Source organism: Sus scrofa, chromosome 13, assembly GCF_054392235.1.
Source record: "Sus scrofa isolate SSC_HxYL_T2T_F1_AM1 chromosome 13, Sscrofa_HxYL_maternal_Yorkshire_Landrace_v2.0, whole genome shotgun sequence".
In the NCBI taxonomy this organism is placed as follows: domain Eukaryota; kingdom Metazoa; phylum Chordata; class Mammalia; order Artiodactyla; family Suidae; genus Sus; species Sus scrofa.
Window position 1 is genome coordinate 166,059,886 of NC_139395.1, and position 24,778 is coordinate 166,084,663.

Below are 24,778 nucleotides of genomic sequence, written 5' to 3' on the forward strand. Positions count from 1 at the left end.
ATTCATAAACTCTTCTTTCTCCTAAGTATTTCAGCTCTCGCAAAAGGGAAATACAGCTTTAGGGTCAATTCTTTATTCAGCTTACTTAAGAGAAATAAAATTATTCATTGATTTGAGAAAATAAGGGACTAATGAATAGAGAAATGTTTTTCATGTCTCAGAAATAAAGTAATCTGGTTATATATGCAGTTTCTCACGGACTCATTATCCTCCTTAATCAGGAGTGGTTGGTTGACTGCAGCATCAGAATGTAGATCCTATCCTTCCTCAACTCCTAACTCCACCAAAACCAAATCCTCTCTTTTACTTTTGGAAAAAAACAATAACTTTTCACTTACCACAGGCTATTTAAGACCTTTTAGGATTTCAATTTTATATTTTGGGGGGAGGAATTATTTTCAGATCAATGTGTTCTACTAATCCTGTTACATTAATTTTTAGGTATATAGAGATGTGGGAGATGAGTAATACAGAGCTTCTATTATTTAAAATTTATTTAAAATGACCTTGTATTAGTCAAAAATTTATTTAAAATGACCTTGTATTAGAAATTAAAAAGCTCCCCCCCAAAAAAAAAAGAAATTAAAAAACCCCATATTTATTTGGCACTGTAGCAAATGTTTCTATGCTTTTTTCCCTCACAAATTCAGTGTATTCCTTGTATACTTCCTAGAAGGGTCTTACCAAAAAAAAGTAAAACTCCTTTTCTGTTCTTTTTGCATATTATTGTCTGTATGCTTGATGAGACCCTGTCATACACCAATATTTTATTTTGTATATTCTCTATAATGTAATCAGGTTTTTATTGGGAGGCTAGCTTATCCTTGTTTCTGGCACTACTTCTTACTGTTGCTGGTTCTCAAAGAATGCAAATAAATTTTAATATTAGCTTAAACAAATTACAATTGGGAAAATAAATATGTTGCCAAAACTACAAATAATACGTTCCACAACTGAAGATAAAGGATTTTTGTCATATGCCAGTTTCAATGGACTACATTAGCAGTTCCCTTTTTAGAACTGGGTATAAAGAATGCTCCTGGTGATTACTTCTAGAGTAGCAATCTACCCAGAGACCATCCTAGATCTGCATCAACTTGGAATAGTGTGTCTGAAGACACAGAAGTTTTGCCAAGAGAGTCAATAAATTCAGCCAAATTCTAGGTCATTCAACTCTAGTTAATGCCTCAATTAGGACCAAGTGAGTAAGGCTCACATGTTAAATCCTTAAAAGTGTAGTCTAGGACCCCTAGATTAGAGTTAATATCGGTGCCACCTACTTAAATTGTGTACAAGTATTAGTCTGCAACTCTACATCTTACACTTTTTGTTCTTTCCCTTATTTCTTTGTATTGCTCTCTTTCCTTTTCTGCTGTGTTTTTAACTTTTTAAAAATTGTTCTTTATTAAACCCAGTAGTGATGCCCACAAGTGTTACATAACTTTTCTGGAGGAATTTAAAACTAAGAGCAAACATCTGTGATTATACCTATACTGGACTTCGGTCTGTAGCTGGTCAAGAATTATCTTAATCTCTGAGTCTTTTTAAAATACAATTTTGTTTTTAATTCTAAAAATAATAGGGGAGTTCCCATTGTGGGTCAGTGGTTAACGAATCTGACTAGTGTCCATGAGGACGCAGATTCTATCCCTGGCCTCGCTCAGCACGTTAAGGATCCAGCATTGCCGTGAACTGCGGTGTAGGTCGCAGATGCAGCTCAGATCTGGCATTTCTGTGGCTGTGGCATAGGCCGCAGCTACTGCTCTGATTCGACCCCTAGCCTGGGAACCTCCATATGCCACGGGTGTGGCCCTAAAAAGACAAAAGACAAAAATAAATAAATAAAAATAACATGGAAGTTATATTTCAAGGGGATAGGAGGCAGGCAGCGTGCTATGAATTAGAAGTTAGAGATAACACATTTAGTCCCAATATCAAATCCTGATGTACTGAGTCAAAGTTTCAGATACTTGATAGAACTGTAAAGACCCAGAGAAGACAGAGCCTATCTCACACACCTTCCCTTGGCACCCAGAATTCATATTTCCACCACTTATTAGCTGTGTGATCCAGAGCAAGCTACTCTACCTCTCCATTCCTCTTTTCCTCATCTGTAAAGTAGGCTAATTATATTATTTACCTCATGGAATTGTGAAGCACCAAGAATAGCATCTGACACATAGTTACTGCCTAATAAATGTTAATTATTGTTATGTTACAATATTGTTATTGTAATATTATTGTGTTCTCTCATAGCCCTCTTATATTTCACCTTCTATATCAGTATTCAGGAAGAATTTGTTGAATTTCTGCACTAATGCTTCCATCATTTAAGGGAATATTTATAAATAGCAGCCTTATATTTTTACATGGAATGTAATTGGATTCATAAATATCACTTTGGTAAATCTTTCTAGTTTTTTCCCCTGGTAAAGGTATATATAATACAATGAAAACAATAATAAATACTAAGTTTTTGCTTTGTGCCAAGTGCTGTTCTTAGCACTTCACATATATTAACTAATTCAATCCTTTTGACTGCCCTATGAGATACAGGTACTTTTACTAAAGATGAGGAAACTGAAAAATGATGAAGTTACATGCCTAATAAGTGACAGATATGATATTTGAACCTCAAACCCAGGCTCTTACCTCTATGGTTAGCAACAATATAGCATAATAGTTAAAAACACACATTCTGAATCCAGAATGCTTGAGAACCATTCCTAAATCTAACACCTAGCTGTTAGACCCTGTGGATAGGTTCCTCAGCTACTCTGTGCCTTGGTTTCCTCAGCTGTAAAATGGAATTCATTGTAAAACCTACATCAACAAGTTACTAAAAGTATTAAATGAATGAACATATCTAAAGCACTTAGAATGGTGTCAGAAGAATCACTTAATATATGTTGACCACTGTTTCTTTGTGCTTTTATGGATAGTACTGAGATTATGCCTCTTTTTTTAAAACATAGCATTACATCATGAGCATTTCCACATGTCCTTAAAAATTATAAACCATAGCTTTAGATGCCCATCTGTAGTGCTGGAACATCATTCTCCAGCTGAGTGCCAGATAGTGAGATAGCTTGGCCAAGCTTAGCAGGTTGGGGTCAGACCAGGAGGTCTAGGATCTGGGTGGAGAAATGAAAAGGCAATGTCATGCAAGAGCTGTTGGTTAAGATATGGGCAAGCCTAGGGACCATAAGTTCTGAGAATATGGACCAATAGCAAGAAATGCATCTTCTAGTGAGTAATTTGGGAGAGAGAGAAGTGGTTGTAGATGGTGGAAGTTCAGTTGAAAGAGAAAACATGGAGAGCAGGAAGCAAAAGTACAGATTAAATAGAAAATGAAATTTAGGAATCTTGTATAATTACTGTAAGAATTAATTGCTGTAAGAATGTACAGTCCGACCACCCTATAAAGTTATAGCTGCTATTACTTTTTTTCTAAACTGTGTGAGGGACTCTTCTCCAGGATACTTTATGTTAATTAATTATTGAAAGATAATATTTCCTACTTGATTGAAATATTTTAAATTCTATAACAGCATTTTTTTTTTTAACTTTTAAGTGAATCCGTTGACAGTTGCTGAGTTGAATAATAAAATGGTTGAAACAGAACTGCTAAAGAATTCTACATGTCCTCTATTTCTGGAGGAATGGAAAATGTGAATGCATATTCATATAGATTTCCCTTTCTGTACTTTCGATTAATTTTTATTGCTAAATAAATACCTAATGCTGTATCTTGAGGAAGATTATTCTATCTCTTTGAGTTTTCTTTTGATTATAAAAAAGCAAAACTTTATTGGACTTTGTGGAAATACAGACCACCTGGATGAGAACAAGTAAAGGCTGTTTATTCAGAGCTTGCTATATCGCAAGACATTTAGCCATCAACACTTGCATTTGGCAGATTCTCGAAGGCATGCAGGAGAATTTGAAAGTTATAGTGGGAAAAAGGGAAATCTTTTGGATATGTTCAGATGTGACTGGAAATTTGGAGGTGGGCTGACTAGAAGCAGGGCTTCTGTATGTGATTGGTTAGGGGGAGGATATTGGGCTGTGTCTGATTGGTACTATATTGGAAGTGGGGCAGGATTGGGGTGGGCAAAAACTGGGGAAGCTGACAGTCTTTAACACCTGACCATTGGCTGGTTGCTGCAGAAATTGTGGTTTGGCTTTCTGGACTAGTTGCCACACATTGTGGGTTAGAATTTTATTCTGAGTAATGGTCTAGCTGTTATCTGTTATCCATTTGTATAGTCAGTCTCTCAACTTCATTTATTGAACCAAAAGAAACTGTCTTCTTTTTTCTTTTTCAGCCTCACCTGCAGCATGTGAAAGTTCCCAGGCCAGGGATTGAATCGCAGCCACATTTCTGACCTATGCCATAGCTGCAGCAACACTGGATCCCACATCCTTAACTCACTGCATCAGGCTGGAGATCAAACTGGTAATGCCACAGAGATAAGCCGGATTATTAACCTACTAAGCCACAGCGGGAACTCCTAAAGTGTCCTCCTAAAATGATCAAACTTATTAATCTTTATCAGGAAAATGATTTTTTTCAAGTCAAGGGTTTTTATATAAAAATCAAGTAATCATTAATAATATTTATTCCTGTTCCCCAGAAATAAGGAAGATCAGCAAGTGTGAAATCAGTTTTTGGCTAAACCTTACATAGGCCCTTTTTTTTCAATTTTGCAGGATTTATTCCTAAAAGGTTGTATATTATAATGATTTAATATTAGATATTTAATGCAGTGTACAAATATTCTATCATGCTTTAATGCCCTGTGGATATTGTAATTAAAATTTTGATTAATGACTTAAACAGATTTTTTCCAAATTATAATTAAATGTTTCCTGCTTTGTTGTTTTAAAAGATAGTTGGCTAGGTACCCCTTCATTCTACCAAAATATCTTTAGTCATTGTGTAATGTTCATGTTTAGTCATGTTCATTACAAGGAATTTAGATAAAGAGATTATTTTTTATTTAAGCTTTATAGCATGTGTTTCTAATTATTTCAAGCCTTTGATTCACTGAACTGCTTTTTTTACATCCTTACCTGATCTTCAGTGTCTGACTTTCCTAGGTTGCAGTTGTAAAAAGAACCTTAAACTTTAAATTCCAACTTCAAGCAATTGGATTTTGCTTTAATGTAAATAAACCATATTGGTGTTGCCTAGGGTAATTCACAGCAGGAAACCTTTTGAGAAGAGTCTTTGTGCTGAGGATAGAATCATTACAATAGTCTTGAGCCCTTGGCCTCTCTGGTGACCCTAAGAGCTAAAACCTAAGAGGGAATAGGGAGGCCTTCATTAATCAGCAGGTGAAATGCCATTTAAATGAACCTGGAGGGACCACAGAATTGCTATATTAGATCTAAGTCTCTTCAAATTGGAAGCCAAATCCTGCAGAAATGTGCAGTGGTAGGCTTTCTCCTTTTACTATTGTAGACAAACCTGTATCTGGAAGCAATAGAGAATTTTTTTTTTTTTTCATTCAAAAGCAGTGGTGAAAGTATCTTGCTTTGATCTTCTGCCATCACTGTGTTTGGATGCAGTGTAAGAAGAATGTTAATAAAATTTAGCTTTCTAAATATTTCTGACCTGTAGGGATTTATAAATTATTACAGTTTTAGAATAAAGAGCATTTCTTAAGACGTGTACTCTGGTTCTGGACAGGCTATATTGATAGGATTCTTGGAACCATGAGCAAAAAGGAATAATATATTCTGTGGTTTAACACACAGGAATACATTTTATGAATATATTAGTCATAAAATGGAATTCTGGCTGTTATTTGAATAATGAAGAAACTAAATTTATAATCCTTATAGATTTTCTGGTAAATGGACCTTTCGTTGAAAAATATTTACAAAATTTAAAAAAAAAAGGCACCAAATTTTAAAAATGAGCTTTTACAATTATCAGTAACAAATATAAATACAGGTGGCAATAAGTTGGTCTCCATGAGACTCCATGCAGGAGTAATAGCTCCAATTACTGTCACAAATGTTTATAATTGTATCTATTGCTGCCAGACAATAAATGCTTTTTAATATAGTAAGGCCATAAATGTACATGCCGCTGTTGTTTAAACAAAATACAATTTTCAGCAAATTTATCCTTGAAACACCTGCTATAATCAAAAGGAGGTGAATGCTATCAAAATAAACTGCCTAAATTAACTAGACACACATACATTTTTAGAGCAGCCTGCATGATTACTCAACTGCCATGTCGTCTCAGAGAATGAGCAGAAATATTCACTGATGGACTTTTACAGGCAAGCTTTCTTTAAGGGAGACTACACAAGACAGAATACTGTTTTTGATTTCTGTATTATTTTTTAAAAATAGTGTTATTTTGTGGACTTAAGATTGTATTCTCAAGGTCAATTTTTTTTTCCCTTTGTAGCCTGAGGCTCATAGACAGTTATTAGGTTTGTGGAAAAGAATACTATGCCTAAATTATACATTCAAAAATACTGTAAAAAGATGGAAAAAAAACCCAGCCATCCTTAAGCAACTGGAAATGACTTTTAGCTGCTTCTGTCACAGTCTTGTTGAACTTTCAGGATATTCTGTGTTTAAAGTTAGTGGATGATGCCTTCCTTCCTGTTTACCCTGAATGTGATAAATGTTTCAACTGGATCCCGAAAGGTTTCATTTATCACAAGTTGAAATAGGAGAACAAGTGTTTTTACTGTAGAGATTACCATCGGTTGTAACTAAAGAGCTTCAACAGTGGGAGGTTTTTAAGGAAATAACCAATAAAGACTGCCATGTTATGTAAATGCTGTAGAGGGAAGTTACTAATGCCTCACAGCAGATATACCTCAAATAGACATTTGTGATTGAGAGCATGGAGCTAATACACATTGGTTATAATTGAAATTTCTACACTGCTTAAATATTTCATTATTGCAAAGTATAATTTAATGTTTCCTTTTTAATTACTTAATATAAAATATGAGTTGAAGCAGAAACCATTTATCATATGGACCTCCCTACATAATGCACTTTTTAATTGCCTTGATTCATTTTTCTAATCAACAGTATTAGAGTAGTTCTCACTATCAGAGTGTTTTATTACAGATTTCTTAATATTTGGACAAGTTTTTGCCCCCATAGTCTTTGTCCCATCATATGTGATTGTTTCTTTATGCCGAGGTAGCAATTTATGTTTCTTAGTTCTTCAGATATGCAGACAACTCCATTTTTTTGGTTTTTGTTTGTTTTTTAAGTATCCATATGAGATCAGAGTTTCAATTACTAGACTCTTGAAGTTGAAAGAGACTGGCAAGGTCATCTTTTCCAGCTATCCACCACGGTTACTCAGCATCCTGTGAAATAATGACATTCTGAGTCAGCCTAAGATTGTTCCTGCATTCTCAGGAGGGCCTCTTTCACTGCCTTGCCAAATCTCTTCTCAAGGCTTATAACTCCTTCCTAAATCTGGGAACCCCCACTCAGAAGATTTGTGTGGCCATATAAAAGGGGTGTGAATAGAGTTAGCATGAAAAATAAGTCTGAGTCAACATATGAAAACACTTAGTAACAGATGGTAGTTAGTAAAGATCTAAATATGAGCACACATTAGAAATGTAATTATTTAACTAACGGGGTATTTTATGGAGAGATTATGGATCTCCAGTTTCAGTTCAACTAAAGGCAGGTGTGAGGATCCCAGTGATTGCTGTAATAGCCTTTGCTTGCCCTCTGTATGCACTGTCTTATTTTTCTCTACAAGAAGAATATCTAGAAAACAGGTACTTTCCTGAGGAAACACTTATTTCCAGTATGATTCATTTCCAGTATGATTCCCACACCCCCTGCAGCAAATACACACAGACAGCGTATACCACACATACGTACCAAATTCTTCGTAAGTCTGTGTTTATTCTTTGCACAATTATAAAGAAAAACCATGCGTTCACACCACAAAGGTGTACCACATAAGATTTAGGCTGCTGACAATCAAAGAAAAATGGCACATTTAAAAATTCAGGAAAGCTGCATTCTGCAATTATCCTGCAACCTGATGGGCATTTTTCATTAAGAAAGTAATTTAATCTCATGAAAAAGTTATTTAATTTAATGGACAGTCTGTCTTTCTCTCTCTCTCTCTCTCTCTCTCTCTCTCTCTCTCTCACACACACACACACACACACACACAAATACATACATAAATGTGAGCAGTGATGAAGCTGAAGATTAATCTAATAATTAATTAGGACAGAAGAAGAGAATTGCAAAACTGCTTATGCAAAGCAACAAAGAGAAAGAATACAAATAATGTTCTGTCATTAGAGAAGGGAGTGTTCTGCATGGAGAAAGCAAATACTCTGCTCATATCCTTGCAGAAAGCATGATAAATTATTGACCTGTCCCAGAAATATTTGCTAGAGTGAACTTAGACATATGCAACTCCTTCTAGCAAGCTGTGTTTTCTGCCTCTTTCACTTAATCTGATCTCTTGCCATCAGATTTCCAGAGAATTTTCTCATTGACTGTGGATAGAGTACTAAGTGTGTCACAGGAACATCAGTGTTTCACACTGAAATCTCGAGACTGATCACTTCGGAACTGCACACACTTGGCCCTACCTCTCTACCACTACAGCTACAATTATCATTTTAATAACTAAGTCTGGTTCCCTGTAGTTAAAACAGAGATCAATTGTCCAGATCCCCTTCCAAGCAAGGACTTGCTACCTAGCCACAGAACCTACAGCGGTCTGCTCCTTCATTGTAGAGCTGCCTAACCCAAGGCCCTACCCTTCCAGAGTAACCCACATCTGGCTTATGTGAGTTGTTTATAGTTTGTGACTAACATAAATAATGCTGATTTGAAAATCCCTGTACATATCTTTTGGTAAACATAGGTATACATTTCTATTGCCATTTACCAAGAGTTGACTTACTGGGTCATAGCATATGCATGTGTTTAACTTTAGCAGACCCTGCCAATTAGTTTTTGAAAGTAGTTATATAAATTTGTACTCCTTCTAAGAGTGTATGAAAGTTCCTGTTGCTCCCCAGCCTCCTCAACATTCAGCCTTGTTTTAGCCTTTTTTTTTTTTTTTCAGGCCTGCACCCGCAGCATATGGAAGTTCCCAGGCTAGGGGTCTAATCAGAGCTGCAGCTGCTGACCTATGCCAGAGCCACAGAAATGTGGAATCCAAGCCATATCTTCAACCTACACCACAGCTCATGGCAAAGCCAGATCCTTAACCTTCTGAGCGGGGCCAGGGATTGAACCTGAGTCCTCATGGGTATTAGTTGGGTTTGTTACCGCTGAGCCACAAAGAGTTTTAGTCATGCAGGTTTGTTGTGATGTCTCATTGTCATTCTAATTTGCATTTTCCCTGATGAAGTTGTGCTCCTTTTCATGTGTTTATTTGGCATTTGGATCTTCTCTTTTGTCTTTTGCTATTGGGTTGTCGGCTTTTTTCTTTTGATTTATAGAAGTTCTTTATATACTTGATATGAGTCCTTTGTCACAGGTTTGTATTGCAAATATCTATTCTTTAGCTACCCTTTTCACTCTTATTGATGTATTATGATAAATGGTGGCTTAATTTTAATATGCTCAAAATGATCTATTTTGGGGAAAGAGAAATATGGCTAATATTTATGTTTTATTTAAGTATCTTTGCTTCTCCCAATGCTATGAAGATATTTTCCTGTTTTCCTCTTGACACTGTATTGTTTTACCTTTTGCATGGAGATCTGCATCCATCTAGCCTTATTTCTCATGTACAGTGTGAAGGTATGATCAAGATTTATTTGATTTTCATATGTCTATGCAGTTGACCCAGTTTATTGAAAAGGTAATCCTTTTACTAGTGCACTGTTTTGTCGTAAAAAGAGAACATGCATGTGTGGGTCCGTAGCTGGACACTCTGTATTATTATATTGGTCTTTGCTTCAGTGGTATCTTTTAGATTTTATTTCATGTTTATTTTTTGCTGTTATATAAAAATACATTTCTCTGTGTGTGTATTTGTACACATCTCCAGCACACTTGCTAAATTTGCTTTTTCATTCTAACCATAAGCCTGTATATTCTTTTGTGTTTTCTGTGTATACAATTATATCATCTTCAAATAATATCAGAATTATTTCTTTGTTTATAAGCCTTATCCCTTTTATATCCTTTATCTTGCTTGAAATACTGATTAAAAACCTTAGTCTGTGTTGGATATAAGTGACATTAACAGGAGGAAAGCTTTCAGTATTTCAGTTTTGCCATCAAGGATGATGTTCGCTTTTTGACTTTTACAAATATCATAAGGTAGATTAAAGACCTTCTCTTTTGTTCCTAGTTTGCTGAGTTATTGTTATGAATGGATGTTAAATTTTTTAATAATTTTTTCTTCATCTATTGAGATGACTGATTTATCTCCTCTTTTTTTTTTTCCTCTTATGCTGGATTATAGTGGTTGATTTTTGAGTATTAATCTTGCATTTTGGAATAAATGCAACTTAATCATGTTATATTACCTTTTTGTATATTACTGGATTAAATTTGCTGGTACTTTGTTGAGGATTTTTATGTTTATATGTATAAAAGATTGCTCTAGGAGTTCCCTGTGTCATGGTGAGTTAAGGATCCAGCATTATCACTGTAGTGGCTCAGGTCATGCTGTGGGGTGGGTTCAATTCCTGGCCAGGGAATTTCCATATGCCATGGACGTAGCCAAAAAAAAAAAAAAAAAAATTTTTTTTTCTTATTTTCCTAATTTTTCTTATTTTTTAAGGTGTCTTTGTCAGGTTTTAGTGTAATACTATGGAGTTCTCATAAAACAAGTTAGCAATTGTGCTCCCTCTTTTCTCCCCTCTCTAGTGGAATTTATATAAGTTCATTATTATTTCTTTCTTAAATATTTGAGAAAATGCACTGATAAAGTCATGTAGGGTGGATATTTCTTTGTGAGAAAGTTTTTAGTTATATATATTTTATCCTAAAATGTTTTAAATATATTGTTTCATTATACAGATGATATAGAAATACATTTTTACAAAAATTCAAATATTAAAGATAAAACTGAAGTCTTCTTTAGCCATCGTCCCATCAAAATTTTCAGTTACATTTTACTGCATTTCATCAGGGAATGGTACGTTATATAGAGATCTTTGCAGGTTTGGGCTCTACCACTGATTTGCCTGTGTGAGCTTGGGTAGTCTACTTTGAAGTAGCCATGTCTCAATATCCTTGTAAAGTTTTGAAGAGAATTAAATGTGATGATGTAAGGACAGTGCTTAGCATAGTGCCTGACACACACAAAGTATTCCTTGAATGTTAATATTAAAATTACTATTAGATTTAAAAAGATCTCAGAATTAATGTTCCCCCTATTGGGGGACTATTCTATACCCAAGGAAGGGAGATAGGAAGGGTTTCTGAGTAGCCAAAATAGGTATCACAAAATACTATGTGTTAACCTCATGCACTTTATGTGTAGAAGAGTCTTATAAATTCTTCCTTGGAACTTAGGTTTCAGAAATTTTCACAAAGTTGCTTATCTGGATTATTTGTCCACAGCAAGTTAGAAGCAGCAATTCTCCTGTAGCATATATGTTTTAGCAGGACAACCAAGCTAAGAAACATTTAATGTGCAAACTTGAATTGGGAGTTATCACAGTTTCTTGTGCTTCTTATTGAAATTGATGACAGAGTGAGGAAATGAAAGAGGTAGGTTTGTATAATGGAAAGTTTCTAAGTGAGAGGAAAACATTTGGTTTCCTAGTCATTTTGTGATTGACAGTGTAAAAATCACACAACCTGTTTGTTATCCAATCTATGAAATGGAGGTACTCAGGATTTCCTCCCCTGAGTGACCTTGAAAATCCCTGGAGAAAGTTGAAACAAAGGCCTCATAAGAAAAATAGGATTAGGCACCTTTAATAGAGGGAGCCCATAAAAGCCCTTGTAAATAATTTTATATTTGTTAAAATAAAATTGCAAAAAAGAACATTGAATTAAGATTTCATCAGTAATTATTCACAACAGAATTGAAGGAGAAACAGTAAGAATAGAGGAGAATGTTGGGGTACACGGCAGAAGAAGTATTTTGTGATGGAAAGCAGTTCAAGACACACATCAGAGTCTGGGGCCCTGCTCCTGCCCTGGAGAGCTGGAGCAAAAGGTGCCCACAGACTGTGAACTGCTCTGGTCAGCTGTGCTCTGGCCTGGACTTTTCCTGAGCCCAGGAAGAAACCATCCCTGTACACACAAAGGCCTTCCTCAGCTTTTCTATATCAAGAGTCCTTTGGCATTCTGCCTCTCCACACATAAAGAAGCTCAAACTTGGGTGAAGAAAAACTGAGAGTTTGACATTTTACAAGTTGTAAATTAGAGAAACTTATACACAGATAAAGTTCTACTTGCTATCCCTAGCACACGTTTCAGTCTCTCTTTCTCCTGCAGTTCCAGAGAGGAGCTTTAAGAATTGAGTTGGAGGAGTTCCCGTCGTGGCGCAGTGGTTAACGAATCCGACTAGGAACCATGAGGTTGCGAGTTCGGTCCCTGCCCTTGCTCAGTGGGTTGATGATCCGGCGTTGCCGTGAGCTGTGGTGTAGGTTGCAGACGCAGCTCAGATCCCGCGTTGCTGTGGCTCTGGCATAGGCCAGTGGCTACAGCTCCGATTCGACCCCTAGCCTGGGAACCTCCATATGCCGCGGGAGCGGCCCCAGAAAAGGCAAAAAGCCAAGAAAAAAAAAAAAGAATTGAGTTGGAGATCCAGGCAAAGAAACCAAGTGTATCTGCATATGTGAAGGAAATTGTTCAGGTGGTGTTCTGTTGAAATAAAATGCAGAGATCTATATAGTCTTCCAGTCACCTTAACAGCTGCAATTAGATCTCATACATTTTGATTTTATGGTATACTGTGAATCACCATCTGCCAAGATGTCAATTAATCCAGTTTCTGAAAAGGGAGATATATAATTTGGTGCTAAAGAATTTGGAGCAGGGAGAGGGTTATAATTATAACAATACCTTTGCCATTGACCTCACAAGTGACAGAGAGAATTACACATGAGAGTTTGTATGAGAGGATTTTTAAAAATAGGAAGTCTAAAGAAATGATATAGTCTTCTTATTTCCATAGAGAGAGGAAATGTGCTAGATTAGGTGGAAATTTCAACTTTAGTAGGAATGAGAAATGACCCTTAATGGACACACTTAGAGCACATTGGAATAGGTGAGCAGTAAACTCCTGTGGTCCTTGTGGTCTCACTTGATATATGATGTTGGGCTGCACCCCACAGGCCTACAGGCCTGCTCTTGCCCAGCTTTAAGACTGAAGAAACAGCCCGGAGTCAGCGATAGAAACTTCGGTGGTTTAGCAGAAGAGCTTACATACCTGAAGCAGTGTCCTGGAGTGACACCCTACCACGTATGCCTTGAGTGGTGGATGGTACAAAGCCACAGGCTTTTCTGGGCTGGGTGGGTGTGGGAATTGCCAGTTAGAGGCGGAAATAGGTTGTCAGGTTGGCCCATGCGTTACCAGGGAAAACAGCAGAGGGGCTGGCCCCTCACTGGCCCTTTCATCAGAACAATCTCAAGATGAGGCCCAGGGCAAGTACGTAGGAAGGCCGCTCCTGTAGGCCTTCCTCAAATAGGGTGTAGGTGAAGCAGGCACAGGTTGAGCAGGGGAAGTATGGAGAGCAAGAGGACAGCCATCTTGAATGGCCTGACCATACCTATAACAAAAAGAATCTGTGGTTTACCTTAGATACACTTTGGTAGTTCATTTTATCACAAAGAAGAGAAGCATATAGTATGTGGAAAAAGCACTGGTGGGAAAGTGCTTTCTACTTTCCAGACATGAAACCTTGGAAAGGTCATTTAACCTGTCTGATTCTTGGGTTTTTTTTTCCCTATAAGTTATGTATGCAGTCAGTTTTTCTGTATTACAAACAACCCCTAGATCACAGTGGTTTATAACAATACCATACATTTATCCTCACTCAAGATACACATCTACTGATGTGTAGCTCAGCTGTGGCTCTACTCCAGCTATGTTCCATGTTTCTTGCTCTCAGACTTAAAGGATAACCCCTTTGTGAGGCATGGCTGTGATTACGGCTAAAAGAAAAGACAGGGGAGCTGGTGGATGCCTCTCAGAGCTGCTGCACAGCCCTGGCACACACCATGTCCACCATCACGCCACGGCCACAGGGGATCACCCAGCCAAGGCTGGCTTCCGTGGAGCAGCAAAGCACAGCTTTCCCACAACCAGCCAGCAAATCACATAGCTCTCTTTCAGGGAAGGCTAGAGGTGAAGAAGGGACGAGGATATCTACTTAGCACTCCAAACCTTTGAGAGTCTTAAATAAGGAAAGGTGTTTAAAAGGGCATTGTAACTCAACGGATTCTCTCGTATGTTAAGAATTCCTGTTACATGTTTGGAGGATCAAATCCTTACATTAAAACCTGCCTTCTCCATTCTTACTACAAACCTTTGTAAAGTTTTTGACCATCTCATTTGTAGGGTTTTTTTTTAAACTATATATTTTGCCTTTTTATTTTCATGTTTTAAAAATGTTACAAGTACAATCATTCATATTCTCTACTATATATTAAATCCCTTTCAAGAACGTCTTAGGCATGCAGAAGGTTTTTGACATATTTTTCCCCCAAAGATTACAAGTGACAAAATTTTCTTATAGGAAATTTGGAAAATATTGTTAGTACGAGGAAGAAATTTAAAACACCGCTATTCAAATCCCTGTCTTAATACACATATACAAATATACACAAATACTAATTTTTACTAAATTGGACAGCTAATGAACATACTCTTTTGGCAATGTTTTGCCACATTGCTGTGTATATGTTGTTAAAATGCGTTTTTGCTGACTATGAAATATTTTTTGAAAACATGAATTTAATATTTCAGTATACAACATTAATGTATTTGATATACAATCATATGGAATTATAAAATCCAGTCATGAAACAAACACTTAAGAACCCACTACCCAACTTGGGAACTAGACCATTACAACATCGTGGAAGTGATGTGTGTGTTGCTCTGCCACTGCCCCTTCTCACCCGTGGGAACCACTGTCCTCTGGTTCATGCCCTCTCGTTAGCTGCTGCTTCTTCCTCTTCTTTCTTTATCTTTGTGTGTGTGTGTGTTTTCATGGGTGTGTGTATCTCCAAATAGTGCATCCTTGAGTTTTGCTTTGAGCTTTATAAAAATAGTATCATACTGCATTATTTTTAGGGACTAGGTGAATGTGACAAAATTAATTTAATCTGTCCTCTACTGTCAGGTATTTAAAGAGTCTTCTGCTGTTTTACACAGAACTTATACATTGATCTTTGTGTGTTTCCCAAATGATTTACTTGGGAATAATTTCTAGAAGTGAAATTGCTGGGGTTAAAGGGTAAGAACACTTTTAGGGCTTTTTAAAAAATAGCTGTACATCAGGAAATGTGTCCATCTAGACGATTTTAATGAGCATTCAAATTTGCCTGGCAGATAATTATAAATCATTACTTGCTTTCCACTTTAAAAGGCAGTGAAATTACACAAATGTCCCAGTGGCTTATCCGGTTAAAAAGTCCAAAACCAAATTCCTCGGTATTTCTGGCTCCCTAAGATCTATTCCATTCTTGTCACACTGTGATATTACTATCTTCTTAGTTCCCACGACCAGAAGCCTTACAGACACCTTCTCTCTACTTGCCCACTTCCACATCAGCCACCCTACACTTCCCCTTCGTCAATAATCAGTAATCAAGTCTGTTTTTTCAGTGTCCCTTGAATCCATCCATCCCTTCCCCTCCATTCCTACAAGCACTGCTCTGACTAACCCCTGCTAATGTGTCAGGGGGACCATGACACAGCCTCTTAACTAGTCTGCTACCTCTCTTCAGTCTCTTGCCTTTCTAATCAGTCCTTCACTCTGCTACTTTCTCAAAACACAGACTTGACTTTAAAACTGAAATCATTGATAGCCCTCTACTGTCTACATGATAAAACCCTCATTTCTTAATTAAAGCCCTGGATCTGATTTAACCTACCTCTCCAGCTTTGTTTCCTTGTGATTCATCCTTCCCACCCCAAGAACTTTGTGGATTATATTCTAGCCAGCCTGAGCTACTTTCCCTATATATTTTCCTGTTTTTCCTTGTTCTTGTTATTCCCTCAGCCTAAAATACCCTTCCTCTCCCCCTCCTTTCCATTTTGTTGAAATGCTATTCATGTTTCAAGTTTCCACTGAAATACCAGCTCCTCTGTGGAGTTTAACATCAATGAAGTTATCATAGTTACACATAGATGAATCAGGCATGTTTGCTTCTCTCAAAATACTTTGAATGTCAAAACATGAAAAAAAATACATTTTTTAACATTTGCTAGAAGAAAATAATGCTGGATAGAAAAAGCAAACTATTTTAAACACATCAATTACAATAAAATTTAAAACTATATTTAAAATGTATGGAGAAACATGTATGTTTATACATTTATATGTGAATATATACATATGTATATACATTTTATACATATGTGATAATAGAGACAGAAACAAAGACTGGTGGGAATACTTGAGCTTGGTGTTTATTAAGCTTTTAAATTCTTTTTGGAATCAGGCAGGGTGAGTACTTCCTTAAAAAATTAATATAATGATACTTGTTAGGTTCATCATCTTTCATAAGGATGCTTGCTTCGGCTTAAACAGGTTTCCATTTTGAGGCTTCCCCTAGTCAATCTAGTTGCAGGAGGCCAACCAGTTGCTTCTCCTCCCTGTTGCACTGTTGACTGGCTGAGTTGGGGGGACCTGTTTCCTGGCCACATCAGCCCAGCCATAGTCACAGGTGGTGAACAGTCCCCACAACTGTAAGATGAAGGTGCTGCTTAGGTGAGTGTTGGATGAGTAGGAGATCTTTAAATTCCTTTCTACACTCTTGTATTCTGAGATACTTTCAGCTCATGAGATATGAAGATGCTTAAGGACAAAGGAAAGTGCTTATTCACTCCCTGCTCCAGTATCTTCACTGGTGTCAGGCAGCCAATACCTCCTTTTATTAATTGTGAACTGCCAAGAGGTACTGTGTGGGAATTAGTATGTCTTCTGATCCAGGTGCTCCCTTTCTGTCGCTGGGCCTCTGTTTGCATGCCTATGAAATGATGAAGGTCAGGCCAGACAGTCTTTGAGGTTCTTTGCCATTTTAATATAATTTTGTAATTGGTATGTGTAAGGTTCCCAAGGATTTTTTTTATAATTATTTTTTTATTGTTATTTCCTCAATTTTTTTTCTACTGTACACCATGGTGACCTAGTTACACATACATGTATACATTTTTTCTCCCATTGTCATGCTCCATCATAAGTGACTAGACATAGTTCTCAGTGCTACACAGCAAGATCTCATTACTAATCCATTCCAAAAGCAATGGTTTGCATCTGTTAACCCCAAGCTCCCAATCCATCCCAATCCCTCCCCCTGCCCCTAGGCAACCACAAGTCTGTTCTCCAAGTCCATGTTTTTTTACCCTACAATCACTGGCCCAGGTTTTAAAGTTAAGAAATTAGGAGTTCCCGTCGTGGCGCAGTGGTTAACGAATCCGACTAGGAACCATGAGGTTGCGGGTTCGATCCCTGCCCTTGCTCAGTGGGTTAACGATCCGGCATTGCCGTGAGCTGTGGTGTAGGTTGCAGACGCGGCTCGGATCCAGCATTGCTGTGGCTCTGGCGTAGGCCGGTGGCTACAGCTCCGATTCAACCCCTAGCCTGGGAACCTCCATATGCCGCGGGAGCGGCCCAAGAAATAGCAACAACGACAACAAAAAAGACAAAAGACAAAAAAAAAGTTAAGAAATTAGTAAAATGGGGGAGTTCCCATCATGGCTCAGCAGAAACAAATCTGACTAGTATCCATGAAGACATAGGTTTGATCCCTGGCTTCACTTAGTGGTTTAAGATTCCAGCCTTAGCATGAGCTGTGGTGTAGGTTACAGACGTGGCTCAAATCTGGCATTGCTGTGGTTGTGGCATAGGCCAGCAGCTACAACTCCAATTCGACCCTTAGCCTGGGAACCTCCATATGCGGTGGGTGTGCCCCTTAAAAAAAAAAAAAAGAAAAGAAATTAATAGGATGGGACCATTCACAAAATAGTTTTTCCTTCACAAAACAGTAGATAGCACAGTAGAGCATCAGGGCATGTCAGCAGACACATGTGACTGAGGTATGTCCTTGTTCTGTCACTTATTTCAACTCACCTTAGTGTTTTTTCTCTTCTGATGAGTATTTCTTAAGTCCTAAAATTGTTACCGTTAGTGATGTAAACCAGAAAAATGTTGAAGATCTCCTGTAGGAAATTAAAATGATGGGGAGGATTTCAGACATGCACACACATTTGGATCAGTCCAGCAGTAGGACAATATATCTCAAATATATTAACTCTAATAATCATTATAGACTTTCTTTCTTAAGAAAGAGACTCCAAAGTCTGAAGAAGAGAGCTCCATTTTCATTTCAGGGGACAAACTAATATTTGATATATGATGCTTGATTCCAGAGTTGCTTCTGGCAAACATAATTGTTACTGTTTAAACAAGTATTTCTTGTCTAGTAATTAGAATTTTTTTCATTTTGATGGGTAGTCATAAATATTAACCACCAACAGTGCAGGGATAATTTATATTCAAATTGTCAGACATCACTCTGTGAACACATAAAATAATTTACATTTATTTAAGACCTTTTATCCTAAAGTGCTCTACACAGATTTCTTTATAATCTGATTGCAAGCTAAATATAGGACTCTCCCACCTGAAATAGGGCAGCAACCAAAGTAATTAAAATTAAGGATACAACTTCAAAAAAGTGGAGGAAAGAAGGAAATTGAGTATTTTTTACTTGCACCTATATGCTCTTATGCCCATAGGATTGGAGAATCCATGTTGACCAAATGCACCAGCACAAAAGTGGAATTGAATCTGCTCTAAAGGAGACCAAGGTATGTGAATTGCTTCTCTGTGTACTCACCTGTGGAATACCCATTAAGGGAAAACATGGAAGGAAAAAAGACTCAATCCTTGCCCTTGAGGAGCTTATTGATTGAATGTGCCGTATTATATTTCAACAGCCTTAATACTTAAACCAGTTTTAAAAAGGTAACTATATAAAAGCAATATAATGGATATCTAGTATATTACATATTTTAGATATATAGTTTATTTGCATATGTAGAAATACTAGAATTATTTCCTCATCCTTTCCTCTCTGATTCTCAGGGGGTAACAGATCACCTGGCCAGAATGCCTAGAACCTCTAACTCCCAGGCATGTTGCCCTGCCAGGAGTAGGGACTTTTGGAGGGTACCACAAAGAAGCAAAGTTGGAGTGAGATGTTATGGGTCTCAGGCTAGAGCTATAAGTTTAATGATCTACTTATAACTGGAATATTCCAGTCATCTGTGAATTGTGCTACAAGAAAATCATGTCATTCCCTTACCTGCCTTGTTTGTGAACTTTATGTAAAGCAGAATCCACTCACATACATTTTACATTTGCACTACCAGGTGCTTTTTTATTTTAACATTTTGCAAATTGCAGCTGAAATAATTCTCATTATAGACTTTTTTGTTACTGAAAATTTCAAACCATCTTCTTTTTCATTGGCAGTTGGGAATTTGTGGGCTGGATTGGGGGAGATTTAACCCATTTTAAACTGCTTTTGAAAAATGTGTTTGTGAATTCTTTTGTCTGCTAAAATTTCATGAAATTTCTAGGGGTTTTTGGACAAACTTCATAATGAGATTAGTAGGACTCTGGAAAAGATTGGCAGCCGAGAGAAGTACATCAACAATCAGCTTGAGCACTTGGTTCAGGAATTTCGAGCAGCTCAAGCCCAGCTGAGTGAGGTAACTGAAGAATGAGATCCAGGGTTCATTCCAATTAATGACCCTCAGCCCTAAACGCGACACAGCACTTTTCATTTGAGAATCTTGAAATGCTTTGCACAAACTGCAGCACATTGATTCTCTGCCCACTTTAGGAAACCAAGTGAGGCAATAGAACGTGTCACCTCCATTTTACAGGTGATAGAAATTACCTCCTAGAAGTCTGTAAACGCATCTCTTCATCTGACTTAAGGAGAGGAAGGCATATATTGCTGAGGAACATGGCTTAGAATGGGAACAGAGTGTCAGGACACCTGGTTTTGTTTCTAAGTCGGCTGTTAATTTACCGTCTGAGTAGGAGGAAGTAGAATAGTATGCATTTACATGTGTCAGGGAGAAAAGACATTCTTGCCATAATGGCTTACAGCCACATAATAAAGAATATGAAAGCAAGACACGTTCAGAGACAAGCAGTTTAATTAATTAAATGAGCAATTTTTTTAATCCTTTCAAAGTTTTAGAATTTTCACCAAAAATAAAAACCCTCAGCCTTTGGAAGCAGCCGAGCTTTGTTGCAGCCGAGCTTTGTTGCAGCAGTAGAGCTCTGAAGACTTTCCTTGGAATTTATGCCCCCTCTTTCGTAATGTTGAGGAAGACTAGCAAGAACACTTGCAAATGTCAGTTGAAGGCATATTTTTTTCTTTCAGCAGACAAGTTTAGAAGGAGAGAAAAATGGAAATAAACTTGAGATATACTTCTGTACTTTCAGAGGTTCTCAAAGGCCAAGCAGCAAGTAACCTTCACTGTTTTATTGTTTAATTTGTTTAATTAATTATTCACACATATACACATCTATTTGTTGGTACTTTTACTTTTAAAATGCTATAAAAAGTCTCTGATTAAAGCCACCCTCAAACATTGATATTAAGTAATTGATTGTTAAATTAGTTCCCAAGATAGATTCCGTATTGTCATACTGTTTGTTAATCCTTATTAATTGCTGATTCTGATGCTCCATTATGATTGATTTTTCAGAACTGGTTTTCTCTGCATAAGATGCAGATTAGATCGACCAAAGCCTCTGTCTAAACTGTTTAGGAATGACTGGGGATAGTTTTTATTGTGAACCATGCCCATGTGAGTTACACAGTCAGTATATGAAGGTTAAGGTAGTTCATCATTTCACAGTGCTTTAGTTAAATACAGGGTGCCTATTAGGGACATAAAATAGCTACTGTTAAATGTCACTCTTCACAAATATATTCACAAACGAGGAGGGGGGTCGTCATAAAATGATATGCAGAAATTGCAAACACAAAGAGGTCGTATTTAAGTAATCTGCTTCTGTTTTGAATTTGCCATTAAACAAAATGCTTTCTCCCTAGGCAAGGGAGCGATACCAGCAGGGAAACGGCGGAGTAACTGAAAGGACCAAACTCCTATCTGAGGTACACACTGTGTGCTCTTGCCAAATCCTCACCTGTCACCTGGGCCCGCTGTTCAGAGCCATGGATGGTTTAATAAGGCTATTGCCAGGGGTTGTTTATTTTAATAATTGCTGCCTATTGGCTCTAAATCCTTCCCTTTAGGAGGAAACCCCTAAATTCTCGTATCAGTCACTAATGTATTTACATACTACTTGTTTCCACAAAATGCCTTTAGTTGTTTTACTAAAATTTAACGTGAAACATGCCGATAATGTTAGCACATTTATAACCTTCTTTAATCTTTTAAAAAACATAATAATTGTAGGTAATACATAAGAGGGTAGGTAAAGCACTGACTTAATTTTAATGGTAGTCTGCAAGATGTAAGATTTGTTCTTAGTGATTGCTTTTGATAACTGTGTGATCCGGAGAATTTCTTGGCCCACAAATTGGGAGTAACCTTTCCCCATCTAAAAACTTACAGAATATTGACATATATTGTTGTATTTACTTTCATTATCTTGCAAGAGATGTAAGACCTAATATATAACAAATCATATTAATTATATTGATTAAAATATATATTATATTTAGGTCTTACCTATATACACATATAATACATATTCCCACTTTCGCTGAAGAGATGAGAGGAAAAAAAACCTTACAACAAGGTCAGTAGGTAATGTGGAACTAAAATTCTCTTTGTTACAATCAAGTATAACTGTCACATACTTTTCTGTGTAGCAGAATTAAGCTTCTTTTATTGAGATTATTTGAGGAGTAAATAGTTATTTTAAAATATTAAAAATATAACTTTAGAGATATTTAGTTTCCAACCCTGTGGTGCTTCTAGGCAGATAAAACATTATGCAGAAGTAAAGGGCTTACTTACATTAGGTAAATTAACACTTGAAAGGGAGTCCAGGGAACCATTTAGTTCTTTTGGAGTACGCAGTTATCCCCAGTTGTAACATTTCAGGTGCCTGAAAAAAATTAATTTGCTTTACTTGGATGAGCACTTTATTCCCAAGGAAGTTTTTACTCACCAGTATGATAAAAATAAAGCCTACTAAGTTACAATAATTATGGTTTAGTTCTACATCATATCAAAATTTTTCAGTTTTTTGAAGATGAAATTTTCTCCCTATCTTAATGCTGGTTTGGAATCTTGCTAATCATAGGGGCTGTAGCAGTATAATTTTGAGTATGATGTAGAGTACGGATAAGAGCCAATATAGCAGCACAGTATGCCTCTCGGAGTTCATGGTTTGGATAAAGCAGTTAGAATCTTTTTATGTAGAGCCATATGGTATAAACACTATTTTTAGTGTTCTATAAAGGAAAAGGTGGCATAGTCTCTTATAAAACGATAATATTAAGATACCTAGTAAACTTTAGAAATCTAAAATCTTTTTAGGTTATTTATGCTCTTTTATTTAATAATTGATGATTAGAAGCTGGCGTGGTAGATGGCATCAGATAACTGCAAGGCTTGAGTGACTGATGCCTAAAAAAAGTTTAGATCATTTTTATTCTATCATGTAATAACCTGAGAAAGTTAATGAGAAAGAAATTTGGTGAAGTTTAACAATAGGAGTACTCTCAGAAGATGAAAGGCTTTGCATATCCATATACTTTATCTTACTATTCAAGTTATGACTAGAATATCTTTATATCCCTTTACATATGTATTATATCTGAATTAATTTCAAGAATTCTGAAAGTTTATTAAAATCCAATGTTCATGAAAACTTTTTTTTCCAATGAAAGGTTACGGAAGAGCTAGAAAAGGTAAAGCAAGAAATGGAAGAAAAAGGGAGCAGTATGACTGATGGTGGTAAGTACATACTCATTTTAAGGAGAGAATAAGCAAAAGAATATCTCTTTAAAGTCTATTTTTAAAAATGGTGTTGATAAATAAGAAGTCTGCTTTTTAAATGGATTTAAATGAGGGAGAGGTACATGGTACAAAAATTATGTCTGATAATCTAGTATACTATTTTCCTTACAAATGAGCTGAGTCCTTTTTTTTTTTTTACTATCATTTAGGATTTTTTAAATTCAAACTGTATTAATTCAGAAATAGAATGGGAAGTATTTAAATATGTACTTTTTTATGTCAATTTTAAAAAATAATATTTGGTTCTGTTTATATCAAGTGAGCTCCATTATTCCATTTTATGTGCAAAAAGAGCACTAAATGTACGCCCAGATGGCACAAAGGCGGTGATGTGATGACCTTTTTTTTCCCCTCTTCCGCAGTAGACCTGACTGGGCAAGGGTCAAATAGGAAATAATTAATAATCCTGCGGTAATCATCTTCCCTCGTTCTCGCTACTTTGACATGGCGCAGTGGTGATTGCCTAAAGCCTTTCTATGCTCTAGAAGCATTTGCTAGAGTTTTACTGGCATATCTTTCAAAGGTGATGTATAGGGGGTTTGCAATATGTTTGAAAGAGCCCATTAGCTATGTCTCAGAGGTAAATTCTTCCTTCCCTTTTTCTCCCATTGTATCCCCTTTGCCTTCAGACAAATATACTAGCCCATAAAAAAATATTGAAGACATCTTTAAGCACCCCTTTAGCAACTCTTCCTCTAGAAAAGAAGTTCGGCCTCAGTACATCAAATGCTACATCATTTCCCAGCCTAAAAATCTCAGGTGTTTAAAATGCCACAGCCAAACTGTGTGAATGTCAGTAAATTGTTGGCTGTGTTTTTAACCCTATTTTTGGCTTAAGACAAAGTGAGGGAAATGTCATACAATTCTGTAACACACTGATACTCCAAATGAACATTTTTATTCCATGTTATTTTCGTTCTGCAGCTCCTTTGGTGAGGATTAAACAGAGTTTAACGAAGCTGAAGCAAGAAACGGTTCAGATGGACATTAGAATCGGTGTTGTGGAACACACATTACTCCAGTCGAAACTGAAGGAGAAATCCAACATGACTAGGGACATGCATGCAACCATCATTCCAGAATCTACCATAGGCTCTTATTAAAACGTATTTTTCATGCTTTCAACTGGTTGTTTGTTTTTTTAATATCAAATTCTATTTCATATTGCATAGATTTCAAAACACAATTATTCCTCTTAAAGCATGTTGAATGGGTATTGAGTACATGTGTACACACATATTGTATCATGGTGATTAGGCATGGTCACATCCTTTCAACTGAATATAATATTTAATAAAGTAATTACAAATTCTTACTTTCATAGAAGCTTTCACTACTCATTGCATACGTTAAAGCCCCCCACCAGTGGCTCACTCTTCTTATGGTTCCTTGCATTTGAGGAAGAGGTGCATGGTGTGGACTGTGGGTGGCCCGTACTCTCTGCAGTGCTGCCCCTACCGTCAGCACATGGACCTTGCACACAAGCCTGGCCCTTTCCATGTAGTTCACTCTGCAGTGATCACAAGGGCTTCGGCGCCCAGAGGCAGCCAATGATAGCTAGAGAGGCTT

The 24,778-nt window shown here is 36.8% G+C and overlaps 1 protein-coding gene across 1 annotated transcript in view; it reads left to right on the forward strand.

Annotated features, from left to right (window-relative positions):
- Window positions 1-24,334, forward strand: part of IFT57 (intraflagellar transport 57) — a 57,943-nt gene extending 33,609 nt beyond the window's left edge. Inside the window, exons 7-11 of the mRNA XM_084991468.1 lie at window positions 18,926-18,997; window positions 19,772-19,903; window positions 21,268-21,330; window positions 23,080-23,146; window positions 24,134-24,334. Of these exons, the coding sequence (XP_084847594.1) occupies window positions 18,926-18,997; window positions 19,772-19,903; window positions 21,268-21,330; window positions 23,080-23,146; window positions 24,134-24,312 (513 nt within the window). The 3' untranslated portion in view covers window positions 24,313-24,334. The remainder of the gene's footprint in view (window positions 1-18,925; window positions 18,998-19,771; window positions 19,904-21,267; window positions 21,331-23,079; window positions 23,147-24,133) is intronic.
- Window positions 24,335-24,778: the final 444 nt, after the last annotated feature.